Source organism: Musca autumnalis, unplaced genomic scaffold (genome assembly GCF_047663935.1).
Source record: "Musca autumnalis isolate F117 unplaced genomic scaffold, ASM4766393v1 scaffold_4, whole genome shotgun sequence".
Classification (NCBI taxonomy): Eukaryota; Metazoa; Arthropoda; class Insecta; order Diptera; family Muscidae; genus Musca; species Musca autumnalis.
The window spans coordinates 143,926,794-143,951,732 of record NW_027411977.1 but is presented as its reverse complement, the minus strand read 5'-3'; the positions used below and the strand labels follow the sequence as shown (position 1 = coordinate 143,951,732).

The following is a 24,939-nucleotide window of genomic DNA, read 5'->3' as shown; positions in this document are numbered from 1 at the left end:
GATGGCCATAAGTTTTTGCATCAAATGGACAAAATTTAGGGGGTGTTTCTTTCAAAAAAATTGTGTTTTTTTAGGTCACCCTAATGAACATGTTCAGTACACTTCCCAATTTACCAAAAAATATACATATGTAAAAAAACAATGAAATCTATCAAAAAATCTAATTTTTGGAAAATTCTATATAAAAACTACAAAATAAGTGTACACTTTTGGAAGTATAAATAATGTACAAGAGTAAGTACGTACGTCTATGTTATGTAAGTAAATTTACTATCACATTTGTTTGGTTTTTTGGTTCTATTAACTTAAACTCTACTTTGTTTATGTGTAAATATTAATGTGTGTGTGTTGTTCTAAAATCATAAAATACCATCAACATTATTTGCTATTCTTTCATTCTTTTTTCAAGGATATTTAGGAAGGAAGCCTTTCGATTATGTATCCTTTGTCTTTACTTTGTTGTTGCTTTCATATCTTTCTTTTTTTGGTTTTGTTTGTTTTATGCACAGTTTCATTGTAGATATGTATAAATTCTTAAACATTTCTTGAGATACATTTGTTGTCTTTTTCCTGTTTCATTATATTTTTTTTCTCTCTCTTGCTTCTTACTTCAATACTTGTTTAGGCCACAATGGCATAATTGCCGGTCAATTCGAAAGGACTTGTTTTGGCTGAATGTGTAAAATTGTTTTTGGGTGAAAAGTCAACCGGTTGATCTTGCAGTTGCGCGTTTGTAGTGGCCGTTGTTGGTGTTGTATTGTAAAATTGAACTTGCATATGGGTGGCAGTAGTAGTTGCTGGATTAACCTCCACATTAAGGCCTGGCGAAAACAGGTGACTGCTTACTGCCGGTGTTTGTATGACACTGATGCGTTTGTAGTGTTCATAATCTTCACCACTAATGGGATTCGTGAGCATGGCATAGGATTTGCTTTGCTGTTGCCTATCAATTACAGCTGGATTTTCACTGGGCAGAGCAATAATTTGCAAAGCTCCCACACTTGTATTCGTAGCAGCCACACTAGCATATTGCAACACCGCCTGTTGCCTATCCTTTTCCTTTTGCAATAGTTTTGTGGCCAGTGTAGATTTAGCCGATTCAGCACCAATAACATTATTAATATTGCCTGGCAATCCATAATTATGTGTTGTCATATTATTTTTGTTGCCGTTTTGTTGATGACTGTGCTGGGATCGACTGCTTCTAGCTTCTTTGTCACCTCCTCCTCCTCTATGATGATTCTTCAAACAGGAAGACTCTTCGTGTTTGTACAGATATGATTTTAGGGCAAACGCTTTGCCACAACGTTTACAGGTGTGCGGTTTTGTATTCGAATGTGTTTGTATGTGGGCTCGCAAGTTCGATTTATCGGCAAAGGCTTTGGTGCAAACGTTACATTTGAAGGGTTTTTCACCTGCAAGGGGAAAAATTGGAAAAATATTAAAAAACAAGTTCATAAAAGTGATAATTTTTAAAATCTGTGTCGAAAAGCGATTAAAAGAGTAATTGTGGCTGAGGTAGATAAGAGATTAGGTATGTCTTTTTTACTTGCTAAATATTCATGAAAAATTTCCCCAATACCCGCTTTGGTGGCACAGTGATGCAACGGCATGCACACCCGTCTTATATGCTGAATATCCACTTCGATACACAGATCAGACAAGATCTAATTTTTTTACGGTGGGAAAAAAGTCAGCGCAATGTTGGCGACATTTCCTGAGTATTCAGCCATGAAAACCTTCTCTACAAATGGTGTCTTAAGACATGCCGTACGGAAAGAAAAGAAAGAAAACCTTTGGCCCATCTGAAAATTTTGCCTACACATTGAACATCCGAGAACAGGATGAGGATCCGTATATATCCCCCATAAATAGTTGCATTCCAGGTTATAGGCGCAACATTAAACCTCTCTTGGGAAGTCATAACCGACAGGTCTTAGGGGACTTCAAAGCTCATCATGAGTTGTGGCATGACCAGAGTGTTATAGCGCTGTCTGAGAGTCGTATAGTGCTGCGTCATTGAGGAAGCACCTACGTCAATGAGGACGTCCCCACGCAATTAGCAGAGTGTATGATTTTTCTAATCTATAAACATTTTAGTTTCAGAATCCGCAAAAATTTGCCAGGTGTATGCTCCTTTCATTTAAAGTTTGTTTATGAGCACCGTGCCTAATGAACATCGATCTTAAAACAACATGAAAAAAACTTACCGGTATGTGTTCGAATGTGCCCCTGCAACAGCCACGGCCGCGAAAACTTCTTACCACAATACTGACACTCACAACCCTGGCTGTGGGTACGTACGTGCATAGAAAAGGCCGGCATCGAGACATAAACCTTTTCACAAAACGGACAATGTCTGGCCTTTTTATCCATAATCGACCTAAAATGTAAATCATCACTAAAATTAGAAATTTTTTTATATTCCAGTTCATGTTCGTATTCAATCCTACTTTACTGACCTATGGGTTTGTCGATGTCTAGCCAAATTCGAAGATGTTGAATATTTTTTACCACATTCCGGACAAATGTGTTCATCATCGAGTAGGTTTAGACCTGTGCTACCACTTGACTCCAGTTGCATGTGTTGCAACATATCTTCGTTGGTATCATTTTTGTGTTGATGTTGATTCCCGTAGCACTGCTCATCACTGCTACTGCTGCTGCTGCAACTACTGCTACCCGATTTACTACTGCACGAGGAGTGTTCATCATAGCGTGGTGAATTGTCTGATATTGTGGATCTACGCAATTTCTTGCGATCAAATACTTTGTGACTATAATAGTTGGAGTCATCATCCGAAGATGAATAGAAGGTTGCACCATTTGAAGTACAAACATGAAGATGATGGTGATGATGTGGCGAACGTGATTGCTGTTGCTGGCTGTGATGTAAATGTTGAAGGTGGCCGTATTGGTGTTGTTGTTGTTGTTGTTGCTGAAGATGATATTGTTCTTGTTGGTGGTATTCCTCAAATGGCGGCACGGGAGATCTGTTTTCTGTCTTTATGGCGGATATTTCACAATTCACGGTTGCTGTTGTTGTCGTTGTAGTGGGTAAATGGTGCTGTTTTTCGTTGTGATGATCATTCTCGTGTGAATGCCCTTGCAAATCTTTCGTCAGTCCATGTGTTTTATGGTTGTTAATCATCAACGCCTCACGACGTTCATCGTCGATCAGTGACTCCATTTCGCCATTTATGGCACTGTGGCGGTGTTTAACTGGACTCTTCTGGTCTTCTGAGGCTGTGTTTAAACGTCCAGCTGCCACTTCGGCCAATTGCGTTAAATTATACAGTTCTTCGGGTATAACAGTTGTCTGTTCCTTGGTCATTTTGTAGAAAAGTTTTTCTATAAAGAGAAGAAACAAAACAAACAAAAATATAATTTAATTTATTTCCATTGTCTGTGTTTAGAAAGCATGTTGGTCTAATATTCAACAAATTAATACAATTTTGAAATATTTTAATGACAACACAATTTGTCTTTGTTTTTTGCTTCCGTTAATGCATTTCAACGAAAGAAAACAATGTGATTTTGAAATATATGACGTAGAAGATGGAAGGCCTGCATGTATTATATATATCTATATATTTAAGTGCATTTTGTGGTATTATCCATCACTTGTACAATAGGGTGTGTGAAGGAGATGGCCACTTGTCAAAACAACCTGCTGCATCAACTTAAGTGCGTCATGTTATAAACGATTGAGCGGAATATAAATTAAAAGTCAACATTTATAAACTGATGTACACATTGCCCATCGTATATACATACATACATATATACACAAATTGATGTCCGTTACATACAAATGTACATATATCTGCTCATTTATTTCTAATGATTTGAATTGAGGCCAAATTTATTTGTTGTAGTTTTTGTTGTTGTTCTTTTTCATTTCAATACAAGGTTGGCCAAAATTGTGTGTTTTCACATTGCACTGAATCATTGGGGTTTACATCAGTTTCTTTGTAGCACTTATTTTATTAAATTTAACTTGAGATTTTTATTTCAAATGGACAGTAATTTTCAGCAGTATTATCACTTCCTTATGGTAAACATAACGGCAAATAATTCTATAAAATAGGTAATTAACATTACATTATTGTTATGATCAAGTACAGATGTTATAGATGGAAGAGAGAAGTAAATATAGAAATAGGATAGAGAATGTATAGATTCCTATTCCTCGATTGTCCGAACAGTATGATGCAAACACCTTATAAGCAAGTCGCTCGGTCCTGAACAGCTCGTAGGGTAACCCAGCTGTCCGACTATTTTGCAATCGGCTTATTAATGTCTTGATTGGTTTTGAGCCCCTTCTTTGTCATTGTTTATCGACACTACTTGATACCAATTGCATGGAAGTCCATATATTTCTGTTTTACATGCACCAAAGTAAATCTCTTTGGCAAAAAAAAACTTTTATTACCGAAACAAAAAACATGTAAAAAAGTATCATTCAGATGTGCCGACAGAGATATACACCTAGCTTCGGACCTAAAGATAATAAGCAAACACAATATATCCGACGTTTTTTGAGTTTTTGTTCCAATCTCTCAGGAAGTATGGATTTGCACCGTCTTTATCAGGGCCGCATACTAAAGCTGGCAAACTATCGTAAGGCTTTCTTTATATCGGGCTCCAAAGCAATTATTTTTTAAACAAATCGCGAAAGATAACCCAAAAACATGTTTTGGAGACCGAAGTAATTTTTGTTTTAAAACTACAAGAAAAACGACAGTCGGACTATCGATAGTTTGCCAGACTTACCGCATACACAACATGTTTCCAACAAAAATAAAGTCGTTAAACTGGAATATTTCCAAACTTTGTGTGGGAGGTACCCGAAAGGAAGGTCCGATGTAGTCAATATTCAGACAGAATTCAAGGCTGTAAGAAATAAAACGATGTACAATGTTTGGACCAAATCGGTTTCTACCTAGCTTAGTTGGTGCCGGCAGGCTGTTTGGAGATTTCGGGTAATTATCTTAGGAAGTATGGACTTGCCCCCGAAACAATTGCGCCATCGTAAAAGGGCCGCACGCAGAACCGTTTGGTAAAATTTTTCAAAATGATCCGAGATGAGTTGTTAAACTGTCCTAAGGACTGGATCGACATAGTCCATATTCCATGACTAGATGAAATAATACAATGTGCAACGTTTGGACCAATCAAAAACTCCCTGCTAGAGTTATCTTGCGGATTTGCCATTTTGGAGCCATAAGGGTTTCTTGGATCTTTTAGGCCATTATCGCAGGAAAAGTGGACTTGTCCCCGAAAAAGATTGTACTGCCGTAAAGGGGTGCGCAACAGAAACCTGCTGAAAAAATATAAAACGATTTCAGAGAAGATTTTAAACTTCCCTTTTCTGAATTTTGTGTGGGAAGACTGACATAGCCTATATTCAAACCCGTTATTTATCCGGGAAAAATTATACGATGTTCAAAGTTTGGAACAAATCGATTGCTCCCATCAAGAGGTATAAATCATTCAATTTCACAGAAACGTTTTGAATTTTTGTGGTGGATGTACCCGAAGGAGTGGACCGATTTGGTACATCTTCAAACTTGAACTAAGTTTGGGCAAGATTAAAATATTACGAAGTGTAAACTTTGGTTCGAATCTCGAGTTATCATGCGCAACTGCCAGGCAGACAGACGAACGGACGGGCATGGCTAAATCGACTCTAAATTGTCTGAAACAGATTTCGTCCAAACATACCTGGGGTCTAAAACGAATATTTCGGTGAGAAACATTTTTGGTCGTATCAAAGTGTATATACCCCCTTTAGCTTAAAGGCTGATTATATAAAAACCAAAACTGGCAATCAACCTTCGACTGATGTAGGGTTGGATGTCTTGGCAACATCAGTCTTCACCTTCACAAGTGCATTCATCTCACTCTCCTCGTCTATGACACTTTAAATAAATAATAAAGGTTGAGATGAACAATCTCTTCGAGGAGAAAGTCCCCCCAAACCAATGGATTAAAATCTAGCGGAAGGACAATATCATACTGCAGTCGGTACATTAAAAAGGATCCCAAAACCATCAATGAACTGGAATTTTAGCTAATAAGAAGAAATGAGCAGACCAAACTCCCTCCAGTCTGCGCATTTTTGCAGGAACTCTGTACGTCTCCTAATGCGAGCAAGGCTAGTGGGAACTTTGTTTACGTCAAAGCGTAATAACAAAGCTGTGTTACGTTTGGTCCCGAATGATCTGTGGTTACCTATCGAAACGTCCGTTGCTCTGACCTACATCGTCTGGCATGAGAATATTCCTGATATGAGTGACTTTTTGTTTTGTATCAGATTAATAAATTAGGATTATTTTCGTATAGCCTGTCCGTGGAATAAATAGGTCCCCTCCCTGTGTTACGATATTATTATTTTACTGTTTGATTGATGTTGGTTCCGAGGTAAAAAAGTTGCACATTATTTCAAAGTTTTAGCTAACAGTTTTTACTGTCCGTCAAAGTATATTGGTAGTTTTTTATACCCTCCACTGTAACATGGAGGGTATGATTAACTTTGTCACTCTGTTTGTAACGCATTGATATATTCTTCGGAGACCATATAAAATATATACATTCCTTCTGTTGAAACCAAGATACAGCTAGCAATATTTAAGATAACGTTGTATAATTTGATACAAAAGTTTCTATTACACCTTGGATGATATTAAAAAAGGCTATTGGTCCATGTATTGATACAGACCTCATAGAACGGTACCACACGATTTTCCGCATTTTGAAGGTTTTTGCCATGTTTTCTAACAGAAATGACTAAATTTTGGTGTTTGGTCTTCCTTGGGGCTACAAAAATTCCCTTAGGCATTTGTCAGTATAGCACCACGCTTTAATATAGCGCCATAAAACGGTACCACCCGATCTTCGATATTTTAAAAGTTTTTGCCACATTTTCTCACTGAAATTTGTAACATAGTCTTCTTTGAGGCTGCAAAACTTTCCTCCAGAAAATTTTCAGGATAGGTCCACGTTTTGATATAGGCCCCATAGAACGATGCCGTCCGATTTTCGGTATTTTAAAGGTTTCAGCCTTATTATCACTCCGAAATGGCTGAAAATTGGCATTTAGTCTTCTTTAGGGCCCAAAACTTTTCCCCAGAAATTTGTCAATACAGATTATGGTTTTGTATAATGGTTTGTATTTTAATTTTGGTATTTTGAAGAGTTTAGCTAGATTAAGTAACCCACACATTATCTAACCGAATTTACTGAAAATTAGTAGTTTCGCTATGGGAATACAGCATTTATACAGAGAACCTTTATATAAGACAGGAGGTATATCCGATTTTCGTCATGTTTTAGGGTTTTTGCTTTTTGAGGATTTTAGGATAATTTTCATACAAAAATAGCAATAATTTGTCATTTAAAATTCTAAGGTTTCAAAAAATGTACCTACGAAAAATTGACGATATAACTCCACATTTTGGCATTACCCCAATATCATGGGTCCTTACGATTTTACCAACCTTGAGGACTTTAGCTACATTTTCTAGTGGTAAAAAACGTGTCCGAAAAAAATGTAAGCGCACATGACCCCTACAAAATGATTCCCCCGACTGAAGCTGCTGTAATTTTGTACAGCGGATTCTCCGATTGGAACATAAATAATATCGCCCGATGTGACGTTTTTTAAAGCATTTTTCTACTGCCAAAAGGTCTACGGTTCAATCCCTGACCAGAATATCAAAAATTTTGGCGGTAGCAAATACCCTCAGTGCAGTTTTCATTTCACCTATGAAAAACTTCTGGTTCGAATTAAACCGTGTTTAAAAGAAACTGATATTCTTCTCTTAGCATATTCCACTTCTCCTAGAAATAAGTCTTGACGTGGCGGAAGAGCTTAGTACTTTTATAAAAGATAGATAACTAATTGTTCCATTTTACTTCAATACAACTCATGGTGGAGGGTATAAAAAGTTCGGCTCAGTCGATTTTAAACGGAGTTAACTTGTTAATTGTTTCTTTTATTGACCTTTTTATAAACTTTTGCGCGGTATATGCTGATTTACTCTCCCTAGAAAAACCAACACAAATTCTTGAATTTGGTCTTAAGGTCAATCAGAATCATTTAACTGTATCTATCATACCCATGTTTACATCGCCAACATACATAAATTTGACGGCACCCTGTATATTGTACATGGATTTATTATATGTGTGTATCTGTGTCTGTTTATTTATTCAATCTCAAGCAATTTCAATATTCAAATTAATGACCAACAGAGCAAAGTAATGTCCGATATGATTTCGTTTAGTTGTTGATTTTAAACAGCAGCAACAACAAAAAGCCCGTTTTTTATATCTTTGAATATGATTGAATGCATGTACTTACATACACACAAACACACATGTGCTTCTTCGCAGCATTGGGCACTTAACCTAGTTCAATAATTGGGACGAAAACATGATAGTGTCGAGAACAAGTGGGTCTCCTCTCTATAATAATTACTCAGTGCATTACAAGGTGTTGTGCCAAATTGGGTGTGATAGACGAAAAGGCGAAAGGTGGGAGGGTAGGTGCTGAACAAACATTAAAACGATTAAATTTGAAAAACAAAGATAATATAGATGGAAGCGTGTTTAGTGTTTACATTAAGAATTTATAATTTTTCTTGTATATTCAACAATTAAAATGTTTTGAAAAATTCACACCACGGTGGCGTATGTTGGCTGCAATTAAATAACTATTATTTTCAATATTACCCATACGCCCCACATTACCCCTGGATGTTAGTTAAAAGTTATGACTACCATTGAAGGTGATGGTGATTCTGTAACTGTATTTTTTGGTTGCCATGGTCTGAAATGTTTAAACAAAAGTTGGAATCACTTAGCGAATAATTAATTTTGATCGCTAACTTCCCAAATTTGTTAGTTACCGAAATTATATACATGTTATTTTAACAGACTTTTGTCGGCAACGGCAAAATTAATTACAGAATCGCACTACTAAGGGCTTCTCTAAGGAAATGTTGTAAAACTGCTAAACTTTTCTGATGTTTTCACTTATGCAAAGGCAATTATACCACATCAAACTACAAATTCAATAATGTCAGATTGCCAAATGTGATATTTAAATTACTTAATTATATTTAAACTTTGAATTTATGACTACATGATTAAAACAATTCTAAACAATTTTTATTTTAGTTTAATTTAAATAATAATGGCTCTCCTCCACAAATTATGGTATATAAATATGAAAACTGCAATAAATTTCCGTATTTTCTTAGGTGCAAAAGAAAACACACATCCAACACCACCACCAGCACAAACAACCACCAGTAACAGGGAATGAGGTTTCCAGCAAGTGTTGAAAATATCCATTCACCGCTTTAATAAATTGAAATGCATTATAAATATTATTGAACAAAGTTCAAAATCCTTTTAATGGAAAAATTCTTTGTAAACAGCAGAAAATATATTTAACATTGTGGAGGAGTACTTGTCGAATCGAGTGCACTCGGTGCAAAGATCTTTGTTAACCACCAGCTTTATTTTGTAGCATCATTGCCATTATCAACGCCACTGAAAGATTTTTATTTCTATTTTTGGTGAGGGTATTTTGAAGTAAACTTGAAATGATGTCTTTCTATATAAATAATGATGTCTTTCTATATAAATACACACTGTGAACAGTTTCATATTTTATTACGAGAGCTCCACGATAACTTTCTGGCCTAGTCAACACCGCGTGTTGCCAGGTACCATATGAAATTTTTTCGGAAAGTTGGATAGCTTTTAGCCTAAATGTACTCAGGACAGTTTGCCATATGACATTATTACTTTGAAAACAAAAATTATTTTACTTGTGAATATTTTCTTCTCTATTTCACGGCAAGAGTGCATCGATCAATTAATCAATCTTTTATTATCGATTATAGCACTATGAATAAAAAACAAGTAAAAAAGTATCAGTCGGCTTTGCCGACAGATATATACCCTCAGCCAATGTGATGTGAAACTTTCATCTACGGACAGATCGAATGTATTTAGGGTCTCTTCAGAATTTTGTGGCCCTTTTTGGACATTTGAACTTGCCGACAAAAATGTGGATTAGGAATTAACTGAACTAATGTTGAACTTTTGTGTGGGAGGTACTCTTAGCGAGGACCGATGTGGGCCATTTTAGAAGTTAAACTAAATTTTGACAAAATATTGGTACAAATGTTGGACCAAATCGTTTGAACAGTTCAAGAGTTATCGTGCTCTCTGACCGCCACATACGGTGACATAGGGGTTTTTACACCTTTCGCGCTGTTTTCCCAAGAAATATGGGCTTGCCCCTGAAAAACTTTTACCGCAAATCGCTTCAACAAAAATCAAAGTGATTCGAAAGCAGGTCGTAAAGTGAACTTATCCGAAATTTTGTGTGATAGGTACCAGAAGGAGTAGACAAATATAGTCCATATTCGAACCTGATCTATATCTAGTAGATATATAGGATGTGCAAAGTATGGATTACATCGGTCACTCCCTTCAAGAGTTATCGTGGACACAAATTTTCCGAACATTTTTGAAGTTTTGTGGGGGAGGTACCTGAAGGAGTGGACCGATATGGCTTATCTTCGAATTTGAACTATGTTTCGACAAAATATTACGAAGGCCAAATTTTAAACCGAATCGGCAAATGCTTTCGAGAGTTATCTCGAGCTCCAACCACCACACACGGTGTCATAGGGGCTTTTTGCACCTTTCAGGCTATTTTCTCAGGAAGTATGGACTTGCCTCAGATAAAACTGGTACCGTCGTATGGGGACAGTGAATACAATATGTTACAACAAAAACAGAAGCGATTCGACAGCTGGTCCTAAATTGAACTTTTCCGAAATTTTGTGTGGGAGGTACCCGAAGGAGTGGACCGATTGAATCCTTATTGGAACCTCAGCTATGTCTAGTAGAAATTTCACGATGTGCAGAGTATGGACTGCATCGGTTACTCCCTTCAAGAGATATCGTGCACACAAGTTTTCCGAACTTTTGTGGGGGGAGGTACCGGAAGAAGTGGACCGATATAACCCATCTTCGAACTTAAGCTAAGTTTGGACAAAATATTACGAAAGCCAAATTTTGGACCAAATCGGTTCATCCGTTCGAGAGTCTTCGGTCAAAATGACCATGTGGCGGCTTGAGGAACGTATGACGGTTGATTCTGAGTGGTACACTACGATTTGTTTGCGTGAACGAACAATACAATGCGAGCTCTCACACATCGATTCAAACCAGATCACAGTGGTTCAGGAATCGATTTTCCGGTCCAAAACACCAAGTTTTTGTCGTCACCAATGTCGTCAAAATGTTTTCAATACATCGGAAAGCTGGAAATTATGAAAATATCTCTATCCGTTCAAAAGATACAGAGTTTTGACAAGGAAAAACACGATTCTGAACAACTGTGGGTCGTATGTTCCTTCTACTAGACTGATAATTTGGCTACTATACGGCTTGAGGAAGGTAGAAGGGTTAATTCTGATTGATACACTACAATTTGTTTGCCTGAAGTCTCCAGAAAAATTCGAAAAACGGGACAAAACGTGGACAGCCCTGACTTGGCACACAATTACTTCATTTGATTCCCACAGAACAAGAAAAAAGGTGTGTTCAACGAGTTTCGTCGCCAGATGCTGTAAAAACGTTCAAAAACCATGTTTTGGAGGTGTCTCAATCGGAGTGGAAATGGCGCTTCAACAATTGATTTGAGCGCACGATAAAGTGTAAAAATTATACTGTTTGATGGTAAATATTCGCATTTTCATTGTTGGGCCAGAAAGTTATCGTGCATCCCTGGTAACATACAAAAATCGAGGTATATGATCGTTGTAAGATTTTTATATAGAAGGGATGCTTCTGACTGAACATTTATCAGGGATATCCGTTTAATAATCTTAGATTTAATTTTAAATAAAAATGTAAGATAAATACTAGACAATGTACCTTGCCACAAACCTCAACACTCCAAGGATCTTACAGTTGTACAATACCATAACTGACTAAATTGAAATTGTCAATTTCTTTCAATAGCTAACCATTCTAAATGGCAGGGACAGGACATTGAATTGAACGGAATATTGAAATCAAAAAAAAATTGAATTAAATACAAACATTTCGAATTTCTTTTAATGAAATGTAACAGTTTTATATTTTGTTGTTGTTGTGGTTTGTTTTTAAATTGCACGATATCTGTTGATCATGCTGCAGCATGTGTGTATTTTTTCAGTTCTGTACTTGGTTTTTGTTTTTTTGAAATTTATATCATTTAATTTATTATCATTAAATCTGACATTGATTGTACAATTTAGCTAAGAGTAGAAAAACGATGTTTGTAAATTTTCAAAGACTCATAATTTAGTGTCACAACAAATTTTACGAGTGTCCGCCTATATGATTGTTGTTTTTGTTTTAGGCCCAACTCAGCATGCAGAATCATTACGACGACTATGGTTAAGTAGTTGTTGGCATAGCATTGGAATATGAGAAATCTACATACATATACACAAAGAAATATATTCAGTTTCACCCCGTTCTCCCAATTCACAAACAATCAATAAGAAAAACAAGAAAATTGAAAATACAAAGGTACCATTGCATACCATTGCTGATTATATTATTTGTGTTCTACTTTCCATGAGATTTTCTTTTTTTGGCGCATTCAATCGAATCAATATTCGGAAGAGAAGAATTGTATGCCTTCGCTTTTGTAAATTTTATTTTCCTTTGTTCGCTGTACGATATTGATATTCATGGGCGTAGTTAAGTTAATGAGTGTAGTTAAATAGGAGAAGGATTTGTACTAGCATCTTTCTACATAGGTTTTTAAATTAAACTTTCAATATTGTTCCCAAAGTTGCATTAGATCCAGCGGTTTCTCATGAACCAAATTTTAGGATCTCTGCATTTACATCTCCAATTCCAATTGCATAGATTGCAGAATTATGAGGAATTGAAATTGGAAATGTTTAAATGACCCAAGAATAGACCTCTCGCCTTTATATTCATGCAGGAATTCCATTGGAAAAAGATTGGAAAGTGGGGACTCAGACCACAGGTCATTCATTCGATTTTGACGAGCACAGTATGCCAAGTTCTTACTAAAAAGCTTTGAGAAAAACATCGTATCTCCACAAACTATAAAAAAGGTCCAAAAGGCGACAGCATTACCACTCTCCGGTGCCATGAAGAGTACTTCGCGGATAATCCGTGATTATTTATCACCACAATTGGACTTCGTCCAGATTAATGTACATATACCCCACAGAGAGGCCTGGACCCTTGACAACTCCCCAACTCTACTCGGTATAGAAGTATATACCAATGGCTGGCTCCAAGATGGGAACGGGAACAGGAGAAGGCGTCTACAGCGATAGTCTCATCTTACGGCTCTCATACAGCTGTAACAGAAACTGCAAGTCTTCTAAGTCGAGATCTTTGGAATAAAAACGCAGAACGTGAAAACGAACCTAGTTGGACCTGTGACTATATACGTGGATAGATAAGCGGCCTTAAATCACTCAGTTCCCAAGTCTGGGACAGTTTTGACCTGCAAGGACGTCCTGAATACGCTAAAATCAACCGTTACCTAGTGTTGGGTCCAGGGTCATTGCAACATCAAAGGAAATGAAATAGAAGAGAAAATGGCGTATTGCGGATCAGAGTTAATCGATCTGGAAGTAGACCACTCTATCAAGCTACCCTTGTTCCATATCACACATAACCTTCATGTCTCCTGATCTGATAAATGACGTCAACAGGCAACCCGTAATTTCACTTGGATCAGACCAATGTCTCCATTAGAGACCGCCCGATTTCATCACATCTAAACGCCACACTTTCGTCAATCATGAGAAAGCCGATTGGCCGATTTTCAGAGAGTTCCCTAATCACCGCTTCAGAGATCTGCAAAATCCTTCTGATGTTCAAGTAGCGAGACATCATCATTGCTGCAGTTGCTCGCAATATAAATGCTGGTTGAATACCCGAAGTGAGACCAAACTTCCCAGCAGAAGCGACGGGATTAGCAAATGAGCATGATGAGCTTCGCCGAGCCAACCCAGAGAAACCAGAGTCTGGGAGCTGAGACTGGAAGTTAACAGGTTGATCGGCGAGCATAAGCGGAACAAGTGGTTCAATCATCTGAAGAGTTGTAACAATGGAGTCGGTATAAGGGAATTGTGAACAACGGTTAAGTCACTCTAGAATCCTTCAAAGAAGGAAGACAGGACCTCAGTCACGTTTGGCGATGTTACGTTCTTTGCTCCGAAGAGGTGCTCAAGTTGTTTCAACCGACAGTTTGTCGAGGATGAACCAACACAGTTTACAATGGATGATGTTGCCAATTCCATCAGGGACGCTAAATCATACTAAGCGTTGGGCCCTGATGGAATCTCTATGGTAATAATGAAACAGCTGCATGTGCTTTCAACCTTTAGCCATTGTTCCCGAAGTCTGGGAAATGGGCACGGTGGTCCCGCTACTAAAGCCAGTCAAGGATACCAGAAAAAAGTGAATTGTACAGGCCGATTTCGCTTTTGTCGCCCGTAGCAAAGATCCTTGATACCTTTGTCCTCCCCAGCGTTAGAAATAGCTATCCAGTCTCCGATCATAAGCATGGATTCCGTAAGCAGCAAAGCACGACATCAGCGCTGAACCAGAATAAGCCGTGTGATTAAACAGTGATGTTGGCGTTTGACTTATCAAAAGGCTGTGATACACTCCACGCTGTTTGAGGACATTGAGCAGACAACCCTCCAGCCTTTCTGTATGTGTGGACGCCAGTCATAAGTGGAATTTAGGAACAAGAAGTCCAAACCCCGTATAGTGAAACAGGGAGTTCCTAAAGGTGAGGTGATATCTCCGGAACTGTTTAACATCTACCTCTCCTGTTTTCCGCCCCCTTCAGACGGCATCGAGATTGTTACGTATGCTGATGATTGCACGATCCTGGTGTCAGGTACCTTCTCTGATGACATCTGTGAGAGACTGAACTCCTATTTAACCGATCTTACCATCTTTTTCCACGCGAGGAATATGTAGATTTCCGCCACTAATTCTACGGTCACTCTGTTAACCACATGGATGGCCCAGGTGAGAAGAGAGTTAAATGTCGTGGTCAATAGTAAGATTCTAGGGGTCACATTGGACAGCATGTTCTCTTCATCCGTGCATGCCAACAAACTGATATGTGGGAAAATGGTCCATAGCCGAAGGCATTAGAATGCAAATAAAGAAACTTTGTTGACCACGTACGCTATGTGGCGCCACTGTGTTCCACGAATATAAGTGCAACGCGATGGAAAAATATTAAAAATATTCCAACATGTCAGAATGCCACCCTGAGAACTGCAAAAGGGTGCCTCCTCATGTCTTCAGTGGACCATATACTTGAGGAGACAAAGATTCGTCCAGTACAACTCGGATGTTACCGTGGGCGACTAGTCACCATATGGTGGATAGGACTCCCCATTTAGGCATTTCAGGAGGAATCTTTATGAGGGGAACATCTATTGCGGAGCATCAGCTGCCACGGCAAACCACAGTAGTTTTGGCTCAACTACGATCGGGAGGAAATTCTGGAGAAGTAATGCCACCTCAACAAAAACAACAACAACAAATAGGATATTGAATTTCTGAAAGAACGGGGAGGTTAGGGTGGGTGTGAGAGGCGGGTATGTCGATATAGAAATTCGCAGGAGGAAATGAATCGCTTAGGCAACATGTTGTACTGACTACACTGAGACATCGACAAAGTCGTTCTTGCACGGACAACGCAAAAGAGGACATCCAAGAAACACCTGGATTCGTGTTATATCAGGCCAACTATAAAAGAAGATGGAGAGAACATACAGATGTAATATATGACCTACATATATACATATACCAAAAATGGGAGCCAAAAGTCTACTTCGTGTTTTAGACTTGAAGGAAAATTAAATATATTATGGAACATTCTGGGGTATTAGAGTGGCATTCTCCTCTCTTGTCTTATAAAAATACTTTGTTTCCTCTTTACATCAAATTTTCTCTTTCTATGTAAGCTCTTGAGATTTGTTTCTTTTTTTCAATTTTTGCTAGACATTTGCAAACGTAAATTTTTTGAATACTTCTTCAGGTTGTTTCTTTCTAAATGTCAAAATATCAAAAGAATTCATAATCTTTAATAATAAATTTAACAAGTGTTGCTTTGGTGAATGCGTTTTTTCTTTCGTTCGATTATAAATGGACACTGACGGTGCATGATTTTCTTTATTTATCTGTGGTGGATGCCACTGACGCTTTTTGTGCAGTCACACATTGAGAGTAGAATGTCGTAATGAACATTAGGTTAACGTAATTTTTTTGCTTGAAGAATAAATGTTTCTGATTTTTTTGCAACACAAAAAAAAATCAATAAAAAAATAAATAATTATAAAAATTCAACATAAGTTTTCCAAACATTTTTTTGGATATCTTATCGACTGGTATGAAAGGCAAAACTATTAAAGTCTATTAGAGTCAGAATTGAATAGGTTCCTAAATTTGCTTTATTATTTTGCATGTCCTTCCAAAGACCTGAGGCAGAAACCCAATCGTTTTGTGGGTTCCAGCATTTACTACAAGGATATAACTGCGGGAGGCTAAGTTTTTGATCCTCTATTTAGATCCTAATATAATCTATCTATGCCATTTACGCCACCCTATTACACATCTTACCTGTTCGTATTTGAATATATTTTCAAAATCTTAAATATACACACACGCTTGTTTGGCCCATGTAATAGATGAAGATCGTTCGGCAACAAATACAACAACAACAAAATCATTGCATTGGTCTTAGATCTTCTGCTGTTTTTACCGAACGATTTATGCATGATTTCAATCAGATAAACACTAAAGCGTAGAAAAATTGCAAATAAATAAACATTTATTGAAGGATCTGCACGTTATTAATAATAATTACAAACGAATGATGAATTTTTAAAAATAACCTCTACTCGCTGCACTTCGTAGCAATGAGATAATGTGAAAGAAACCGATTTCTTTTACAATCCGCACTTTTGTTCATAGCGAAAAATAAAAACCAATAAATTTTTCTATTCTTTTTTTTGTATACATTGAAAATATTTCATTTCTAATTAGAATATCTGCTGGTAATTTGGGTATATGTCAAATTTGGACTTGTGTTTCCGATATCTACAAAATTGTGAATATGAATTTTTATATATATGTACATACGTACTATATTTATACATATACATGTACATAGACATATATAAATGTTTTACAATATTTTAGATTAATCGGATGTAGAAACATCTGGTTTTCAATCTCAGTCTGGATGAATTAGGTGCAACAATTCGGATAAAGGATAAATTCTTCAACATCAGCTCATGCCCCTCCCGACAGGGGTCCTGCCAAAATTGGAAAGGAGAATATCATTGGCATCCAATAGTCCTGAAATTCAGTCTCCGCAATGAAACCTCCGACAACGGAATGAGGTTGTTAGACTTGGAAGCGGCAAGAAAGCGACACCAGGTTCAAACATATCGATATTCTTTAGGATACATGACTGTCAACGGAACAAACACAAGAAATCAAATTGATCATCGAGACAAAGTATTGCTCATTCTATGCAAACAGTAGTAAAATGTATACTTGGATACCAGAGGCCTCCACCAAGGAATCCATGGTATTACCAAGAATATGTTGCAGACGGTGCACTGATTGCAAATTTCACGGCGGCGTTCTGATAGGTTTGAATATTGTTCCATCGCGTTGCACTTAGGACCACACAGGCGCCGTATAGCTTAACACAAATCTACCAATCGCGTTATACTTATGCGTTATACTGATGACACGAGGAGGCACCATGTTAAAGATCTCAGAACGGCGTACTGACAGGTTTGAATTTTATTCCATCGCGTTACACTTAGGACCTCACAGGCGCCGCACAGCTTACCACAGACCGACCAATCGTGTTATACGTAGGTGGTCAACAAGGTCCCATTGCTTGTATCCCATTTGCGGCCGGGTAGGAACTTGAGGATTTTATTCCTACATCTCAGCTTGTCGGAGATAGCTATGAACAGACTGTCGAATGTTGCCCCTAGAACCTTGGGATATTTAGTGGTCGGAATTATGATACCATCAATCAAGACATTTAATCAGTACCAACGTGTAGCGCATGGTAAAGTTATCGGGAGGATAGCAGAGAAGAGAAAGGCCTTTTCCGCAGATAAAAAGAATAAATGGAAAGGCAGGAATCTGAAAAAAAACGTAACATTAAGGAGCTAGACTCAAGTCCGAAAATTCTACCAAAGTCTCGTAACAAGTGTAGATAGTCTGCTAAGGTTATGGAAACAATCATCGCATACTAACGAAGACGCCAAATATGCCACAGATCAAATCCCAGTAAGGCATGTACCGCCTGACCAGGAACAGTGAAAATCCGGCTGAAAAAGTCAATGGCTTACCAGACGATTTGTTCAAGACTAAAGGTGACACGTTGATAAACGGTACGCATCCGCTAGTTAGCACCATCTGGCAGGATGAATCCAGATTATTAAAACCATATAAGAAGATAAGACTCTGTGCTCTAAATAATATGGGCATCGACCATATTGGCTGAATTTTTAAATGCAGGGTTCCCAGTAAACAAAAAATTATGGACATAGGTACACGTTTTGATATAGCCTCCCATAGAACGGTACCGCCCGATTTTCGCTATGTTGAAGTTTTTAGCCACATTATCCACCCGAATTGACTGAAATTTCATTTTTCATTTTTGATTATGTAATAGAAAATATGTTCCTTTTTTGCATAAGGTTGATATTTAAGGAAGAAGTATGATAAATTACTGTTTAAGAGTCCGTTGGTGGGAGTCGATGGCGAAGCTGCCTCACGGATGGAAGGCTTCACCACTTTTTAGTCATTTTGTAAATTCTCAAAAATAATATTTTAAAACTAAAATTATAAAAAAAGACTTTATTTATATATCAAAACAAGATATGCTAACATTTTTACCAAAAATAATATTTGAAAAAACTTTAACGGTGTCGATATGAGAATATTTTGAATATGAAACGCTTTGCATCGTTGCTTCTCAATTCAAATATAAAACTTTTCAGCACGAAAGAGAATCGATACAAGCTATCTATCTTTTGTCAGCTAACACAGATCCATTTTAAAGTTCCCAAATTGATATAAACTACTTTTGACAAACTGTGAATAATAATACATTTTTTTTTTAAATTATCCCAAGTCATGACCAGCTGTCCATTTAAAAAAAGTGCTAATAGCTACGAATAAATTCATAAAAAAATATTCACAGGTAGTTAATATATCAACATGTCACATTAAAGACAATTTAGTTTATGGTCGATTTCGTTTTTATTTTTTACAAAGTCTCTACGATCTCCTGAGATAAGAGACACATGGTCACTCACTCGCTATTCCGTTCGATTTAGTTCAACATGTGATCATTTTCTAATATTGACAAGCGAGTTGGGTCCGCTTATGGCCTAACTAACCACGGGGTGGCGAAAGTGTTCATGCTTGTACGTACACTCACTCCCTCACTCATATGTTAAGTATCGACTAGGTAGCTAGCAATACCAGATTTATACATTCACCATACATAACACACTTTTTGTGCATATGGATGTTCAACTACTCTGTCATTATGTCCATCCATTCATCCATCTATTTGTTCATGTTTTTGACAAGCAATGATCTTCGCATGTGGTACTTTACTCCCCCACCCCGTTCAAAATGCCCATTCTTAGTACACCACAAGAAAATTAAACAAAAACAAATCGGTAGCACAATCATCACCACCAAGAACAACAACAGCAGCAGTAGCAACTAACAAATGGACAAAGAAAAGTAACAAAAATTAAAACAAAAAAAGCAAATATTTTAATGATGATGATTCTTTTATAGACAGCCAAAGAAAATATAGTCGTGGCAGCCAAGACGTGATGGTGGTCAAGACAATAACACCGCCACCATCACCATCACCGGCAACAACAATTATATTTCCAATTCACTTGAACACTCTGTGGGTTGGGATTTTTTCAGGAAATGTCGCCACACGTTAATTTTTTGCGTTTTCTGGTGAAATTCCCATTCTGTGTTTTTGTTTTTCGCTGTTTTTTTTTTTCGCACAGCAAGAGAGCGCTAAAGAGTTTTTGTTGTTTTTGTTGTTTTCTTTGATTTTATGAAAAATATTTTCAAAATATTCCCATAATGAAGGAAAACAAATTACGCATAACCTCATAAAACACTAATGTATGTATGTAAAAATACATATATGGGACATTCCATACAAGAGATATACATACCTAATACTGTAGTTTTAATTTTGCGACCAATCCTTTTAACGCAAATTTGATTTTTCAGATAACATCCACTTTTTGCCACTTTTTCTGCGAAATTCGCGTTGCTGCCACGAAATGAGTACATCAGATAATTAGCAACATCTGATTTGGGAAATGTACCAAATCGAGCGACAGTGCGTACGATCAAAACCTGTGACCAATGGTCCAATAGTATGACCATGACACATCTTGGAGCAGATCCGGTTTTTGACTTTTCTGGTAGAGATGAAAAAGTGATCAAATTTAGTCCATCATGGATATTTTTGAACTTTCTTGGGTGAGAGCTTTCTGGACATTAACTACGGCAATATTCACATTCTTGCTAAACCAATATTTCGTTGTTATCAATAGTGGAATTTTGTAACTCATTTTTCGATAAGATAGCGATCAAAATGTAGGAGTCGTTAAGTGCTATGGATATGAAGAGTGCTGTGTGCTACTCTAAAAAAGAGTTCTCCCAGCCGAGGAGAGGAGACCATTCTTAAGCAATTGAAAAACCCCGGGGTTGAGTATTTAACAAGTGTCCTCAATGTATCGTTAGCCACCCATGAAAGTTGTGAAGCCCCGCTACTGAAGTTAGGCAAGGATGTCAGCAGAGGTGGCCATGCGAACGACCAGTTAAGGTGGCTCTTGAACTTTTTAACCTATACCTTTCTAAAATTCCGTACTCACCAGACGACATAGAGATCGTAATGTATGCGGATGATTGTACAGTCTTGGCGTCGGTTCTATAGTCGATGACATATCGATACAACCTCGTATCTTATAAAATAAATTTTTTCAGGCGCGGTAAGAAAACGATCATTTCTGATATATCGGAGCTTGAATGCAATAATTGAGGAATTATATGTACTCAATTGTCTAAAAATTGAGGTTGCGGAAATAAGGTGACAGGTTAAATGTCTATTTAGCTACTTAGTACAGTTCTCTATCTGAGTAATACGAAAATATCCGCCGCTAAATCCACTGCCACTCGGTTCATCACCTGGACGGCTGAAATGAAGCTCCCCTTGAACATATTGGCCCATGGTGTCCTGCCTCCGACCGTTAACTACCCCATGATATTGCATGTAAGGTTCGACAGCATGTCTAAATCGTCCGCGCAAGCCATAGCTATTTGTGATAAGATTCTCAATGATGCTCACGCGGAACATATTGGTCGATGGTGTCCTGATCCCGACATACCTCAATGTATTGGGTGTAACGTTCGACAAGATCGAAAGTAGGAACAAGGTTCTCAATAAGACTTCTCCTAAGCATACTTGTCGATGGTGTCCTGATTCCGACCTACCTCAATATATTGGGTGTAACGTTCGACAAGATCAAAAGTAGGAACAAGGTTCTCAATGAGGCTTTCCCAGAGTATATTTGGTCGATTTTGCCCTCATTTACAGCTCTAACTACTCCGAGGTATTGGGTGTAACAAACGACAGCATGTATAACTCGTCCGGGCAAGCATGTATAACTCGCTTGCCCGGGACAAAATCAGAAGTAGGAACTTCTCAAGTCGCTGGCTTGGGGCGCTGACAAAGAAACCTTGATGACCTTTAATCAAGCATTAGACCGGTTTTTGGTAATCTATGCGGTGTCAGGGGGCATACAAATGTTAGCGCTACGCAGCGGTACCCCCTAATGACACCACTGAACAATCTTAAAGATGTTGGCGATGCAATACCTGCTTGGGTATTGGGTCCAGTGGACATATTTCCCCACCTACCCATTGCAGAAGAGATCTTCACTATCTGGAGAGATCATCACTATCTGGAGAGATCTAAAGGTATAACCTCTAGATCAACGAGCCTATCATACAGGCTTAAATAGTGTCGTACTCGGAAATCACCTCCCCTCCAACGCAGCTGAAGGACATAAGCTGCCAAGGCAAACACGAGTGATTTTATCACAGTTAAGACCAGGTCTATTTAGCCGCCTCATTATGTCTATTTCCCCCGCCGGCGATAACAATACTGAGCGATACGGGTGCTTGACGCCACAATACTTTCTTTCATCGGTGTTTTCAAGGTTTGAACTTAGGGTATCAACTGTATTTGATACCTGGGCGACTCAACGAGTAACGGGCGACTCAACGAGTAACGGTCGAGCCCATGCCGTGGTAAGAAGGCTATGTCACGGTGAACCTCAGTCCTTCCATAAACCAATATCTCATGGAAATACGAAATTTAAAAAAACCCCAAAACCCTCAAAATTAAGCATTGACTGATGTATGTGTGGATGTACTTTACACCCACAAATGCATCAACCTCTTTATCCCTGACCATCACAAATATGGACATTGACAACGAATCTCCCAAAATTTGCCGCCAGCTACTCAAACTCTCGTACTGCAGGTAAACTGACTGTTAATAAGTGCGGGGACGACACTCCGGAACTTGACCTCATAGCTGTCCCAATTTGAAACCCCACCAAAGAAAGGGTGGTGGAGGTGAGTCAGTTGATGAGCAAAAAGAAACAATCCACCTCAGGTGCGAATGCGAGCAGGAGGACAAATTCATGAAATACTCAGGTAATGTAAGCCAGCATTGCACTGGGAAAATTTTAAAATTTTGATCTTCCGGTCAGGGCTTAAACCGCAGACATTCTGAGTGCAAGTTCATCCGATTACTGAATAAAATATAGGAGCGCCTAAGATGCTACAACAACAACAACAACGGACAGACGAACATGACTACATCGAATTCAAAACGTCTGAGATGGGATCTTATGCCAATATTTAATGGAGCACATTTTCCATGGAATCAGCCATAAGGCTGAGGTTATAAAAACTGAATATTCGAACAAGTTTAAACTTGTTCCTAAAGTTAATCTATTCAACGATGAAAAAATTATTTTAAATTCAAAATCCACTTGAATTTCTTAAACAGAGAAAACAGACGTGGAATGACTCATATTCCGTAAAACAAGCAATGAATGAATTATAAAATGAAACATATGCGGAAAAAACACAAAACCACCTTGGCCAAAAATCCAAAATATTATTTTATGCAAATTTAAGTGCGAAGGTTCATAAAAAATATACAAAAATATGCACATACATACATACACACACACAGAAGTCGATTCATAAAAAATGTTTTTGGTTATTTTAAACTACATATTTTACCCAAGCTTTTCAGGATCGCTAACCGGAGCCAAAATAGAAGCGTTTTTATGAAAACAACCATATCACTTTAACAGCCACTGTTTCATACAAAGCACTACACACACACTCATCTATTACATTAAAATGTAATGAGACAAGGATGGTGTGAAGTTAATGAATGAATGTAAATGCAATTAATTTATTTCAAAACTAAATTCAATAAAATTTAAAAGAAATCGTTAAAGAAAATAAAACTTACCCAAGTAACAAAAAAGTCAAATCGAATCAAATCAACTACAAAATCGAATTGGCGAAATAAGAAAACAAAAACAAGAAATGTTGCTTTTTCGTTTCCAACAAATCGATGAAGAGGAAGAATAAATATTGAGTTATATATAGATTGATGATTCAGTCAATATTATTGAAACTGTGGGTAAAATTGTCCGAATTATTATGTGGGAGGCAGGCCGGGCGAACAGGCTGACTGACACTTTTCACTTACAAAACACGTTTGGTTTGTTAATTGTTAGGTTAAATCCTCAGGGTTGGTCTGTTTTTACACTTAAATTACAAAAAATACAATTTTTCCCCAAATTATTTGGTTTTTTCTATTTTCATCCATAATCCAGTTTTCAATGTTTAGCCATATTTCAAAATTCGAACAAACTTCCAATGCAAGTGCATTTTGTAACTTTGTAGCTTTTTTTAAATTAAAAAAAAAAATAATTTTATTCATTCATTTAGTTTTTTTGTTTTTCACTTATATTTATCGAATTGCCAAAAATTGTATTTGATGTTTTTTATCAATTGGCACAATCTTCTACTCATTCATTAAAATCACAAGAAATTATTTTCTTTAAAAAAGTATTCACTTTATTCGAAATCTGTTTATAATTTTTCACTCTTCTCAATATTGTTTTCTTTTTGGTGTGTGTGTTTTTTCGACTTGATGTTCCTTTTTTTTCTTGATGATTTTGAGAAAAAACACGTTGTTGCTGTTGAAAATCTCGTAAAGGACTGAACAATTTTCAAATCGGCCACTTACATTTTACATATCTGAAAAAAGTCTGCGCTCGGTAATTTGGTTTTCCAATTTTTGTTTATTTTATATTTTCTTTCTTTAGGAGAACGTCTACGTAAGTGTTCGAATAGTCACCGTGTCTCTAAAGGAAACAACACCGATTGTTAGGGATAGTCCGGGAGGCACAAGTCGCTCGCTGATCGTTGAAAGGAGAGAAAGCAGAAATACTCAGAGAGAGAGGGAGAGCGTTAACATTGTGTTTTTTGGCAGCAGCAGCAGCCACTACATTACCACCACTGGCAGTAGCATGTTTCGATAATGAGTCGTGTGGATCCCATCCCATTAGGAGCGAATGAGCAGCACACTGCCTTCTCAAGAAGGAACAAGTGTGTATAGTTAAAAATAAATCCGTGTCCGTTGTGAAATGTGCTCAC

At 37.5% G+C, this 24,939-nt stretch overlaps 1 protein-coding gene across 4 annotated transcripts; it reads right to left on the bottom strand.

Annotated features, from left to right (window-relative positions):
- Window positions 1-475: 475 nt before the first annotated feature.
- Window positions 476-24,649, bottom strand: Kah (Kahuli). Of its 4 annotated transcripts, none has more exons than XM_073985742.1 (4): window positions 23,744-24,649; window positions 2,463-3,351; window positions 2,211-2,401; window positions 476-1,415 (listed from the first exon to the last, which is right to left on the bottom strand). In XM_073985742.1, the coding sequence occupies exons 2-4, from the start codon at window positions 3,332-3,334 to the stop codon at window positions 622-624; spliced, it is 1,857 nt and encodes a 618-aa protein (XP_073841843.1). In that variant the 5' UTR covers window positions 3,335-3,351; window positions 23,744-24,649; the 3' UTR covers window positions 476-621. The 4 variants fall into 4 exon arrangements, with proteins under 4 accessions (XP_073841843.1, XP_073841845.1, XP_073841847.1 ...); XM_073985744.1 differs by having other exon boundaries at window positions 2,211-2,383; window positions 23,744-24,553; XM_073985746.1 differs by having other exon boundaries at window positions 2,211-2,383; window positions 24,357-24,503.
- Between the last annotated feature and the right edge of the window lie 290 nt (window positions 24,650-24,939).

Coding starts and splice junctions, on each gene's coding strand:
- Kah (XM_073985742.1), bottom strand. CDS start 3,334: ATGACCAAGGAACAGACAACTGTTATACCCGAAGAACTGTATAATTTA. Junction 2,402..2,462: donor AGACATCGACAAACCCATAG/GTCAGTAAAGTA, acceptor TTCTAATTTTAG/TGATGATTTACATTTTAGGT. Junction 1,416..2,210: donor GCACATTCGAACACATACCG/GTAAGTTTTTTT, acceptor TTCCCCTTGCAG/GTGAAAAACCCTTCAAATGT.